We start from the raw sequence: 13565 nt of genomic DNA, 5'->3' as shown, positions 1-13565 counted from the left end.
ATATCAAAATATTTCTATGATAAAAATGTCATTCGGCTAAAGTATTTATTTACTTTAGATGGATTTATTTGTTTATCACCAATGATGTCGTACAACAAGACATTTATTGAAGATTTCTATCGGAAGAAAATAGACACATAGAAGGTGATAAACATGCGGTGCTAATATAAACACACACACACATTGCACACTCATCTGACACGTCTAGGAGAAAACATTTTATTAGTACACGCCAAGAATAAAGGATATTTATGGAAAAAGAAGCTGCATTATGCGGTTAAAATTGTAATTAGAATATTTTCTTTCAATCAATCACATTTAATAGCATATATCTGTTGACACATTTAATTTTTTACAAACAGGTTGATCAAATTTGTATCAATTTTTTTTAAATTTGCAAACCTCCGTCCGTAGAAGACTGCTTTGTTGCCTCTTGCATCGCGGAGTCCATTCTGCCGAAAAAGTCCCACATGAGCCAGTTCCAGTATACGCTAGGTTCAGTCGAGATATCATTGCTTTGCGTCTTATTTTCACCACAGCTTTTCTCCAGGACTTCGTAGAACGCTCTGAAATATCCACAGTGTGCCAAATGTCCAAAAGCGGTTGGACAGATTTTGATCCTTTCGTAGAAGTCTTCCGACACCCTTTTAAAGAAGTTCAGCAGATTTTGGTGGTTTTTTTCATAGTAAGATTCTTTCAGGGCGGGTGTGGCCTCTATATCTTCCAAAATGTTCTTCCACGACGACTTTCTGAATCCTAAATTCTTGTCCTCGTAAGTGCCGATTAGTTTGTCGAGGAACTTGGCGTACCACACCCTTAGATCATCGTTTGGACTCTCTGAATTGCTGATCTCGCGGAACAAAGAGACGAAACAAGGCAGCAGAAACTGGGCCACCTGCCAGTCCCTCATCACGTCATCTTTCTCATTTTCGTAATTTTTTATTTCCAAATGGGGCTTAATGCATTTCAGCACTATTTTTTGAATTCTAGTCTAGAAACAGAAAAAATATTGAATGAGATGCTTTTTAAAAAGGTTTAACGTAAGAAATTCATATGAAGGAATACTAAACCTCATATTGGAATTCCAACAAATGAGTCGGTTCAGCTGTCACGGTAGGATCTAATTTTTCAAAGTCTGATTGAAGACGTAAGGGTTTTCCAATAAGTTTTGTTATCAAGGGTTCAATATTGTCAACATCAAAGAATTCATAATATTGTTCCCAATTATTTCCCAAAGTGTTGACCGATTTTTTACATTTCTTTTCGATCCAGGTTATGGTCTTGAAAAGTGCGTGGCTGTATTCAATTTTGGTGTTCAAATTTATAACAAGTCCGATGATTCCTCTGTCTCTGATTTCAACAGCCAAGCCACCTAGTAAAAATAAATATTTTACATTATTAAAATGCAAACTGCTACTGCAAAAAACCTACTTGACCAATGCATTACTTTCTGCACTAGCTCCCGAAATTCACCGTTCCTTTTCATGAAGAATTTAAAGCTAACATTTGGCATTTCCAAGCAATCTATGATGAAAGAGTCCACAATTTTTTCTAAGTTTATTTTCTTATTTTTTAACACCTCTCTCCAAATCTCATCGTGTGTCTTGTTCGGACGTATTCTGACGAGTTGTTCATTGGAGTTTCCAAAAAGTGTCAGTTTTGGGCTTGGCCCTCTCCAGAAATCCAAATTGAACAAGAAATTTCTCTTTTTGAGCGGCATTACTCCTTTCTTCAACTGGAAAAGCTCTGCGTCTGGGTCCAAATGTTTCCAGCATTTCATCTTCAAATTGCGAACATATTTGCAACCATCGTGGTTTTGCCAGAATCCAAGAAAAGCACGCACTCCGTTGAGTATTATTTCGAAAACTTTCAGATTTCCAACATAGATATCGGGTTCGCTTTCGACTTGGTGTTGCAGGTAGTCAAACAGAAATCCGATGTTGCGCTGCGTCGTCTTCAGCAGTTTGTGTAAGCTCATTAGATGAGGCTTGAATTCCACGGGTACAGGCATTATGTAAAATTCTTCCATTTCCAACTCAAACATTAATACATGACGCATCATAAATGTCAGCCATTGGAATAGCAGGACAGGCTGAAATGGCAACTGGGCTAAAAGAAATGACCCGTGAGAGTAAAGTTGATTAACTTGTTGACGTTGACCGAATTTATGCTAAAGATGAGTTATTAGAGTAAATATTTAACAATTTCTTTATTAGTATATATACCTTTAAAATGAGGTTGGCCATTTTGGTTGATATGTGCGGCTTGCATAAAACCTTCGGCGGGTCTATGGACCGAATTTGCTTCTCGAGCTCGCTCCACAGTGGAAATCCGTGCGCCTTGTTGCAAAGTAAGAAATGAGATGCGTCACCCCAGTACTCTCCTTTTCTGTTATCCAGCCTGGACAAATACATTACATGTTGCCTGCATATTTGATTAAAATTAGAGTCAATTAGCAACGAAGTAAAATATTTTGCTTACGCATAAGGAATGTAGAATGGAAAGGTTGCGCGAACAAATTTATAACTCTCCAGCTGCTTTTTCTTAATATCTTCTGGAAGGATTTGGAATGCAGGAAAGTCTGCTAACGCAGAATTTGATCGGTCTTGCATGATGCCTAAAACACGTGTTTTCGGGGACGTCGGCAGAATCCGCTGCGTCGGCGGTTTCATGCTTCACTATGTTGACGGTTTCTCTCTTTTAAAGACACTGATCGTTTGGTTTGTAAATACAGGAGGTTATAGTTGTGTGGAATGAGAGAAGACAAAATATTCCAAGAGCCTGGAAAATATTTCTCGAATGCCGCACCAATTCTGCTTGTCAAAGTTTGAAAATTTTGCTAATAATGGCGGGTGGAATGCACCTGATAAACCCTGGATTATTATACGTGTAATAATTTTATGTGCAGCCTGCATAAAACCTTCGCATCCCGCATGGATCGAATTTGCTCAAATCATCTCTTAAAATTTCATGAATTTTACTTATTAAAGCTGGCAAACTGCTGGGAATGTTTGCAATGTGCTGAGTCAAAATGGTCCAATTTTTATAAGGAATTCTCATATTTTTCCTTCTATCAGCAAATTACTATGTAAAATATGTGTGAAATATTTATTTTTTATCAAAGTCATAAAACTATTTGGACCGTGATTCTTTGGCTGAAAAGCCAGTAAAGAAAATTTGTGGGAATTTTAGCGACAAAATACACTTTGTTAAATTAAATATGGTTTGACAATATTTTCTTCCATCATTTTTATATTTCTGTCACAGTAAATAAGAGAGAGAGAGTTGAGATGGATTTATAGTGCTACTATAGTGAATACAATGCCAAACAATGGAACAAAATTTTCAAGTGAGAAGAACTCGCTCCTCTAGCAATGAAGCGAGCAAAATGGTAAGCATTTAGTTCTAAACATCATAATAAATAATTATATATGTATTTATAGTTTTAAATTTTACATTTATGTACGTGTAATAATTTTTTAAATACTTTACCGCGACAAAAAGTAAAAGTTTCAGTGACGAACCACCTAAAATGTTTGTTACTCAGGTTGTCGAGCTGGAGGGCTCACCTTCTCCTAGCAGCCCGACCTACCAGGTTGTAGACGGAAAGGTCGAACTGCCGTTTATGCCTGACAATGAGCCTGAAGTTCGATTGTATGGACTTCAAATGATTGAGAAAGAAATCAGGAAACGTTGGAAACACTCAGTGAGCATCCAACAGTTCAAACTGCCAGTGAATGAGAATAATCCAAATTGCTCGGTATATTGCAAATTATCATTTCTCTACTAATTAAAATATCCTCGAGCCTCTTCGAAGGAAAGAACATGCATTTGTGATCAAATGTTTTGCTTCCTTGCAGGGTTATTATTCGAAAATCAAGAACCCGATGGACTTGGGCACCGTGTTGAAACGCCTTGAACACCATTATTATACTAATTGCGACGATTGTTTCAAAGATATGAGATTGGTGGTGACAAACTGCCAAACATTTTACCCTCCGGACTCTGATGAATTTCAAGATGCAGTAGCTCTAAATGTCACGATCAACGAAATAGTGCGACTAGTGCAAGTTAACGAAAAGTGCGAAAAACTGGTTCCTACGATTGGCGTTCAAAAAACAGGTCCAAAGAGACACCAATCAGAAGCCAGCACAAGCAGGTCCATTCCAAAAATCAAGAAACGAACTGTATTCGCGCCTTCTCGTGTCTCAGACGTGCGTGAAGCTTGAATTTCGCGTATATACACGTTTCATAAATCGTCAAATGCATGCATGTTTCAGGGGACAGATGTTCACCGAGAAGTTACTTCGGCAAATGAGTCGCAATCTGTGTCCAGACGCCCGCAATTCGAATTCCCGATCAGAGAGGAAGAGGATGAGGAAAGATTAAGATTAGAGAGTGTCGATGAGAGAGAAAGAGCAGACAAACTGCTGGGACGAGAGGAGGAGCAGCAGCAGAAAATGGACAGGATTGCGGAATTTGACCGATTGGAGATGTTGAGGTATATAACTAACACATTTTTAAATTATTACCTAATGAATCATCCAAATTATTTCCAGATTGGCATACAATGAGGGACCACAGCAAGCAATAAAAGAGCCACCCAAGGGGAATAGCAGCGTAGTTATGGTCAATGCCGGCTACGACCCGAACGCCACGAGAAATTGCTTCGACGTATGAAATATATGTATATATATGTATTATCAACCGTTTCAGTGCACCACCTTGGTGAATTTTCAACCATGTTATAAGAATGCGTCTTTAAAAAAGTGCTATAGGAAATTTACGAGAAAAAAATTAGTTAGAAAGGAATGAAAATAAAAATTCAAACTTTATCAGCACCGTTTCTGAATTAATCAACTGTTAGAAATTTAAACCAAATCTGAAGTACGCATTTACTTTCAAAACGTGTCAATAAAATTAAAAAAGGCACATTTTGATTATCAATATAAATATTTCGACGCTTTATTTAGGCTTGGTAGTAGTAAAAAACTCAATGAGGTTTGACTCTCCAAGCCTGTTGAATTAACTGAGCTAACATATAATTAAATCGATCTAAAACAAATGTGTGCGGAAACATTGGCAGAATTCGCCGCGTTGGCGGCATGACGATTTCAATTAACGGCTTAAATCTTAATAGTTGTAAACTAGCGAATGTGCAAAAAATAGAAAAAATCGAGAAACACTGGAAATATTTCTCGAATGGCATCAATTTTACTACGGTTCAGGTTAGAATATTCTGCTGATAATGAGTGGAATATGTACCACATAAATCCTGATATAAAAATTAAAATTAAATGTGGTCAATTATTATTACTTATAGGAATTCAGGGATCGTCCCCCGTCGTCACACACCAGTTAACAATCTCGTATATTTGGAAAAAGAGCTTTTCTTATTTTTACCATAGTTTGTCTCCAGGACTTCGTAGAACGCTTATTAACTTATAACGCTTATATTTCGAAAACTGTTAGGTTTCCAACATAGATATCTGGCTCGCTTTCGACTTGGTATTGCAGGTAGTCAAACAGAAATCCGATGTTTCGTTGCGTCGTCTTCAGTAGTCTGTGCAAATTCATTAAATGAGGCTTGAATTTCGCAGGAACAGGATATCTGGCGTAAAACTCACGCATTTGCATCTCAAAGTTTGATAGATGAAACAAAGATTGAGTCAACCACTGGTAGAGCAGGACTGGCTGGAATGGCAATTGGACCAACACCAACGATGAGACAGCGAACCATGCGCCCTCTGCTTTGTCTATAATTGATGACCTAGTTTATGCTGGTTAAAATATGATTACGTTGGAAATAAAACATTTATTTTTAAAAAGAGTTACCTTTAAAATGAAGTTGGTCATGCTGGTTGATATGTGCGGCATGCACGAAATCCTGGCATCCGTGGACCGAATTTGCTTCTCGAACTCGCTCCACAATGGAAATCCGTGCACCTTATTGAAGAGCAAGAAATGAACTGCATCGCTCCAGTATTCTCCTTTGCTGGTCTCCGGCACATACAAACCCATTGCATGGGGCCTGCGCTCGATTAAAATTTCAAATTATCTCTACGCTTTAGTTAAATTTGATCTTACTCTGGTCGAATGTAGAAAGGAAAGGTACTTTCGACGAATCGGAAGCTCTCTTGTTGCTTCGTCTTGATGTCTTCGCAGGCGTGCTTTTGAATGCACGAAAATCTGCTTACTTGTTAGTATTTAAATTACGATCTAGAAGAGGAAACGAAATATTGGACTGTGGGAACTTTGGCAAAATACGCGGTTGCAGCGGTGACCCCATGTTTCACTGGCGATTAACGTCCTTCTCGTTGTGTTTTTTTTTTCACAAATAAGGTGAGCTTTGTATTGGTGAACTGGTAAAGAAATTTGTAAAATTTCATGAATTTTTCTTTTATTAAAGTTGGAAGCTGCTGTTAGTGTTTGAAATGTGCTGAAGTATCCCTTTTATTTACGAGTACAGTCAGATTTGTTACTAACAATTCTTGGAGTTTTCCTTCTACCAGCAAAACACTTCTTGCATGTAAAACACGCGAAATATTTCTTTATTAGGGCCATTCAATCTTTTTGGACTGTGATTCTTCGGCTGAAAAGAGAGAATTTGGTGGGAGTAACCAGAATTACTATATCAAAGAATGATTGCGGAAAATTGGTTTTAAAAGTTTTTTCTTCCACTATTTTTAATTATAAGTCATAGAAACATCACATATGAAAATCGTTGAGCTATCACATGTACGCATTGCAGATAGAAGGAAACTGCCTTCAATGCAGGAGGCATATCATTTCACTCTTTCTCGACACGAAAGTGAAAAGTGAAACACGTTTTATATCGCGGTCGATGCGAGCTGGCGACTGCTGCAGCCGAGGATGCAGCGGCTATTATAAAATGTAAAATATTACAAACAAATCCACGGCGAGTACGCAGAATATTAAAATTGTGCAGTAAACCAATTTAAATCGAAAATTGCGTTAGTCCATTGTAAATTGTTTACCGTTGCAACCGCAAAACTAATAAACGCATGACCGCGCAGTGGTCTCGGTCGAAATCAGTTTGTTGAAGATACGCAACCTGCACAACTGGACTGCTCTGCGGCACAGCATTATAATTCCTTGCCGTGTGCTTGATGAACGTGTGAGAGTTGATTTGTATTTAAAATAGATGATTTCAGCAAATAAAACAATAATTTTGTTGGCTGATAATGTAATGACTTTATTGTTATACAACCCGTTTTATGTTTGGTGACTTTTATAGTTCATGCATTTCATTATTCGACTAAACTTATATTTAAACCACAATGGTTTTTGATAAATAAATATGTATAATTTCAATTTCAGCAATATTGTTAAGGTGTAAGGTATGTTTGTAGAATAATTGGCTCATTTGAAGTTTCTGTAGGTGTCAAAGGAGCACAAGTAGTTTTTTGCTGCTTCATACAGAAATCCAAACTGGACCTGAAAAATAGATCCACAATTTTTGACAAATTAATTCAATAAACACTTTGCGTTGGAAAAATTTCCCCAAATTTTCAGGATTTGATGGTTATAGTTACAAAAAGTTCAATTTGTAAAGACCTCTACCTTAAATTTAAAAGATTTAAATTTCAATTTTTTAATTGAATTGAATTTTTTTCTTATAGTGCGAGTGATTGGCTTGATTGATAAAAATAACATACATATATACATTTTCAGTCCAATTTTGATCACAAATTATACCAAGGAGAATTGAAAGCCGGAAGCCAAAAAAAGTTATTTATCGCGATGGCTAACAGAAAATGAAATTATTTATTTTTATTTGTAAAACTTACTTCTGAGGAAAGAAACGCCGGTCTCGATTTCCTCAGAGTCCGCACCGCTAGTCCGACGTCGACCTCGTTCTCCAACTTGATTTTTTCGATCACGAAACCAATGCCGAGGAAAAGGCCGCAGGCCGTCACTCCGTCACTAATCAGAGGGATTTTAATTTATTTTTTCTTAAAATTGCTAAGAGAAATTCGCCACTTACTGGCAAACAACGGTGATGACGTCTTTATCATTCGTGATTTTCAAACTATCCCATAGCTCAATGAGCAATTCCGTGTTTGGCGGGGTGACCTTCCCCGGCCTCCAGTCGTAGGCCATTTTCACGCTCACCTTTTTGGATATTCCCCTCTAAAAAATTAAATTTTGATGAAGGAAAAAAGATCATGTATGAATGGTTACCGTATTCAGTTGCACATTCAGAGTTTTGAACTTCTTTTCCTCTGTAAAATCATCCAAAATAATTTTGAGTTTTCCAAAGGTAAACCGGCGTTCTTTTGATGGTAGGAATTCGCCCTGAAAGATTACTTTTAAATTCTGAAAAATGAAACTAGCAAATTTATAAACTTCTGAATCTGAAATAAGCGGTTCGTTTAGGACGACGATTTGTTTGACGTTGTTCTGGTCGATCATCCTCCAAAAATCCTCAACTGTATTTTTCATCGGCACTTGCGTCGCGATAAATTGTTTGGCTTTCTGATATCCGTCTACGGTGACGGCGTTGATAAAACTCGTGGTCACTACGTTTTCGTAAGGAAACAGTCGAACGATGGCGTTTGATGCTGCATATATTGGAGTTGAATTGATGAAAATGTGCAAATTAATTAGTAAATACAACTTGTAACGTACAGGAAATAAAGTCTGCGATTCTGCACTTGGCTGTTTCGTTTTTGACAGGCGTTTCCACCCTCTGAAAATCTCTCTCGCAGATTTCTTTCAGTTTAGAAAAATTCTCCTTCAGGTTCTTCCTGTTGTTTGCCTGAAAGAACGTTCAAATCAATTTTTAATATAAAATATAATCGATTATATTAATTATACCTTTAGCTTCTTGTATTCTTCACTGAATTTCTCACAACTGATTTCAAAAGTTGGATTTGCAATTATCTCCAAGAGCACCAGGTGTGCGAATTCGTATTGTGTCTGTCGAGTTTAAAAGATTTTTTCGTAAAAGCATTTTATTGGTAATTTTTTGTACCAAATTGTCGATTAAATTGGCTCTCTGAGATCGCATTCGAGCAAAAATATTGACGACGTCGATACGGCCGAACGATCTGACCATTCGAAGGCAAGCATCGATCAAAATGACCGTTCCTGTTCTTTTCACTCCAGCACTGAAATTTTCGAAACTAAAATCTGGTTCCTTCACCTCAGATTTAAGGAAATTACCTGGAGTGGACCAATATTGGGTGGTTTTTATCTTTGTGTTCAAACATTTTCTCGACAAACATCGCCATAGACTGCGGATACGGCGGCACTTCGTTTTCAGGCCAACTCGTGTAGTGAAGTTGTTGAACCTTCAGCAGATTATTTGTTTTTAATTTTAATAATTCTTATATTTATTTACGAGTCTGTTAGTATCATAGCGTGAAACCAATAAAGCTCTCGTGATAAAGTCGGCGGTTATTTCCTCATTAATGGTGCGAACAGAAATGAGGCCGTGTCTCTTTTCCTGGTTCACGTCGGGCCAGTATTTTTCACACTTTTTCTGGTATTGAAAATAATTTAGATAAAATTTATCATACTTTAAAAACTATTTTACCTTTCCACGTTCAACTAGATTGGTTACCATAACAATCAACGATACTTTTTCCTGCCAAACCATTCGCCAAAAGTCATCGAGAGTGTCTGCCGTTGGTCCTTGGCCCGCAATATATGCTTTTGGCCGTTCGTAACCCTTTGAAATCAATTACATTAATGAAATATTAGATTAAAAATCATTGATTATTACGTCCACGTAGTTGGAGTTGATGTAGTCGGAGTTTTTATCTCCAGGAAGAAGCACCAGTTTCACACGTGACCAGTCGTAAGCGGCCAAATACGCGTATCGGTTCTTGTTCTTATTTTCCGGTTTGAAGCCGCAATCCCAGGACTGCGTTTGACCAAGCGGGAATTTCTTAATTATTTAGAAACAATTAATTATTGGTTTGGGTAAAAATGTAAAATCTACCTCGAACTGGTCCTTGAGGAAGTTTACTCCTGCAAAGGCCGATAGCAAGTACCGTTCAACCTCTGTTGACTTCGAATCTTTTGGCCTGTCTCCTATTATAACATCTGAATCTTCTAACAGTGATAAAGTGGGTCGATCGGTACTCAGTTTATTCGATTGTTTGATAAAGCGGACGCTGGGCATTTCATGAATTGGATGAGATTTCTTCAATTTCCTCAAATAAAAGCAAAGTGCGAGAGTGGCGAGCGCGGTTAAAATCCCCAATATTGTTATCACTGAGGTGAGCACTAATCGTAAGTGGTTTTTTTCTACTGAAAAATCTATAGTTTTAGTTTTTCCAGCTAAAATTGAAAAAATATAAGGCTTACGTTGGCATTGGCAGGTGTAATTGCTATAGAGTGTCAATGAGTCTGTCATTTTGAGCTCTATTTTGTATTCTCCACATTTGCAGTTATCAACAGATTTCTTAAATTCGATCTCGTCCAACGGTTCGTCCAAAATTTTCTTACTTTTTGGGGGTGGACAAGTCGGAGTGTAGCTCAGAGATAGAGGATCGACCGCATCCTGAGTGTTTAGAGATAAGGTGTACTCATTGCCGCAGGTGGCTTTGTCTTCGTCGAATTTGAAATCAAATTGCCCAATGGTTTTGTTCAAAATTACGTTCTTCTCGCTGTCAAAAAGGGTTAAAAATTTTGGTTCGCAGTATTCTTCTTTCAAAGTGTCACTGTCGACCAAGCTTATAGATCTGCCTATAATTTGTACATTTTTTGAACCTGTTTTTCGAATAAATAGATTAATTCATTGAATAGAGAAATTATTATAATAACTTTCCAAGTTGTTTGCAACTCGTTGTAACATTAAGCGCTTTTCCGGGTAAAAAATTTTGATCGTCGTGATGAGGTTCATTTTCGAAGAGGGCAAATCTTATGTTGTAAAGAGTCTTTGCCCTCAAATTTTCGATCATATAATTTACATTCTCTTGGGAAATGTGCAATACACTCTCATCGCGCCATTTTTGATCAGAATCCTAGGGAAATAAACGGAAAGATATTATTAAATTTAATAGATCCTTTGACTGTGAGTTAAACCTTTTTGATTTGAATTAAAATCCGTCCGATATTCCTCGTGCCGGTTAAACTTTTAGAAACGTCCAAGATTATTTCATTTGTTCTAGCAGTTTTTAGTTGTGGCACAGTCGTTTGAATTTCTGTAAAGGAATGGAAAATATTTTAAAGAGAAATAATTTTAATATCTTTACCTTCGAAGCAGTCTGGATATTTGTATCCTTTAATGCAGCCGTCTCTGCACGTTCCGTCATTCAGATGAAATGCATCATTTAAACAGTAACGATCTGAGATTTTCGAGCAGTTCTGCCCATATGACCTCCCAGTGCATTCTAGAGCAAATTAAATCTTGTTTAACAATTGTCGGCTTTTTTAATTCTTCAAGGTGCGAACCTTTTTCACAGAGTGGAAAAATGAAAGCTCCCGCGCATCCTGCCAAACAATTTCCATCAATGTGATTTATTTCGTTACTCGTGCAGTTTTTCGTTGAAGTCTGGTCGCAATTAAAACCGTATTTGTTGCCCGAACAGCCTGTAAAATCTAATTTAGTAAGAAAGAATTACAATTTTTATTAAAATTGCCTTTATAGCAGTTGTTTCCGTGAAATCCGGCCAAGCACGAGCAACTTCTGCTCTGGCCACACGCTCTCACTCCAGCACAATTGTTTTTAAACATGCCACATCCGGAGGGAAGCTCGGAGAGCACTTAAATTTTTGTTTTTTATTTTTTAAATTAACTCTATAACTAATACATACACTGCATTAATTGAATTTTGTCCTCTGTCGGATCAATATTTTTATTCACTAATGAAGAGCAATGCTTCATAGCCTGTCTAGGTCTTATCACCGTGTAACCTGCAAATAAAATTCAAAGGTGAGTGTATTTTCCAACTAAAAATTTCACTTACCTTCTTTGCAGAATTTGACCGCGCCAATCACAATCTCGATAAAGTGAGCAGTCAGCCTGACTGCCCAGTCTTTTCTGAGCGTATGACCTCTTGAACTTATTCTCTCGGTGATCCATTCATCAGTCCTGTCTGTTTTGATAACCTTCTTGAATTGAATTTTCCTCATTTCATCAAATATCTCCAAAGACAGTACAGGTGTTTCTATTTTGACGGGTCTTATCAGGAAAATGACATCAATACATAAAGAATCTGACGAATCTTCACTTAAAAACATTTCCATTGAACTTTGCTTTGTCGAACAGTGGAGAACGTTGTCTAGAAATATTAAACACAACAATTATTATCTGATTTCATCAGATTACTATCAAAACCCACAATTTCAACCAAATAAATACGTACATGTATGGACCTTGAAGAGTCCTTTCATATTAGTCCTGAAAGAGACGAAATAATCCGAATCTCTCTTCATTTGGCTGCAAAATACAAAAAATATAATTTTTTCAAACGTTTTCACCAAAACTCTGCTTTCTTTAAAACCTGTGTGGAACGAGGTGAGCATCAATAACCTTGTCCGTTATGTTTATCGCATCATTTCTATTTGAGCCATGTTGATAAATTTTCAGAGTGGCGTGTGCCCATTTCTCTCCTTGGCTAAGAATTGTATTCTTCTGAAAAGGCATGCTTTTGTTAAGAACCAATTTCACACATCTAGAAACAATCCAACCGTTGTAAGTGCATAGGGACTACCACAGGTCGGATATGAATTATCTGAAAATTCAGGAGGTATTTTCGTGCAGTATCTTAAAGCAGAAGTGTGATCAACACCCCATCCATCGATAACAACGTTCAATCCTTTTGCAAATGTTGGATCATCCGTAAATAGGAATTGTGCTCCGTCGTGGGCCAGAATTGAAAAATGTTTTGTGAAATTTTGGCCTTTCGGAATGGTAAATTGAGGCTCAAATCTTTTCTGCGCCAAGTAAACTGGTAAATCTAGAAAAATGATGAATCATAACGTCTGTGAATGTTAAAACAGTGAAGTTTTACCATTCCAACGAAAGTCAGTAACCAATGGAAAACGATCGGACCAATCGTCTTTATTGAACTGTGATGTATTCCAATGTTCACATCCTCTATTGAGCACCAAATTGCAATCGTACTTAGCGAGAGGAATATCAGCTCCGTTTAAATCCTTCACATCCACTTTTGTGAAATCTGCGAAATTAAAATTTTGTCTCTGACCCATCTTTTGCATCGAAAATAGTTATTTAGCAATTTTTCAACTCCATTCAGAGATAAACTAACACAAAACCAACAGTATATTTACCTTGATAAAAATCCAGATTATTTTTTGCGAATGCCACTGCTTCATCTGAGACGCAGAACTGCAGCGTCCTCGATTTTCTAAATTCAAACACGTATCCATGCGCGCAGTTGAAATCTGAAAAATGATTTCATATGCACAAATGTACACGCACAATTGCATGACACGCACCTTTTGCCATGAGCAAAAGAATCAACGACACGCCCAACATTGTGAATTTCTCTCAACCACATCAGCAAAAGGCAAGCACTGCACTAAAAAAGCGACAAAATCAGCCAAAGTTATGACTTGATTATGTTA

General features: G+C 37.2%; 2 protein-coding genes across 2 annotated transcripts; both read right to left on the bottom strand.

Annotated features, from left to right (window-relative positions):
* Positions 1-7190: 7190 nt before the first annotated feature.
* On the bottom strand, positions 7191-10738 carry LOC135943671 (receptor-type tyrosine-protein phosphatase T-like). Its single transcript, XM_065490325.1, has 14 exons — positions 10339-10738; positions 9971-10281; positions 9752-9916; positions 9563-9697; positions 9368-9508; positions 9190-9317; positions 8999-9134; positions 8842-8943; positions 8653-8782; positions 8371-8585; positions 8206-8319; positions 8009-8154; positions 7812-7947; positions 7191-7458 (listed from the first exon to the last, which is right to left on the bottom strand). Exons 1-14 carry the CDS (start codon positions 10385-10387, stop codon positions 7384-7386), a joined length of 1983 nt encoding a protein of 660 aa, XP_065346397.1. The 5' UTR covers positions 10388-10738; the 3' UTR covers positions 7191-7383.
* A 49-nt stretch (positions 10739-10787) lies between these two features.
* On the bottom strand, positions 10788-13545 carry LOC135942279 (uncharacterized). The gene is made up of 13 exons (XM_065488303.1): positions 13437-13545; positions 13269-13382; positions 12989-13156; positions 12666-12934; positions 12479-12609; positions 12341-12414; positions 11942-12256; positions 11790-11888; positions 11616-11738; positions 11428-11565; positions 11229-11366; positions 11059-11177; positions 10788-10997 (listed from the first exon to the last, which is right to left on the bottom strand). The coding sequence occupies exons 1-13, from the start codon at positions 13474-13476 to the stop codon at positions 10788-10790; spliced, it is 1938 nt and encodes a 645-aa protein (XP_065344375.1). The 5' UTR covers positions 13477-13545.
* Positions 13546-13565: the final 20 nt, after the last annotated feature.

This window comes from Cloeon dipterum, chromosome 4, assembly GCF_949628265.1.
Source record: "Cloeon dipterum chromosome 4, ieCloDipt1.1, whole genome shotgun sequence".
Taxonomy (NCBI): domain Eukaryota; kingdom Metazoa; phylum Arthropoda; class Insecta; order Ephemeroptera; family Baetidae; genus Cloeon; species Cloeon dipterum.
This window is presented reverse-complemented; position numbering and strand designations above follow the sequence as displayed.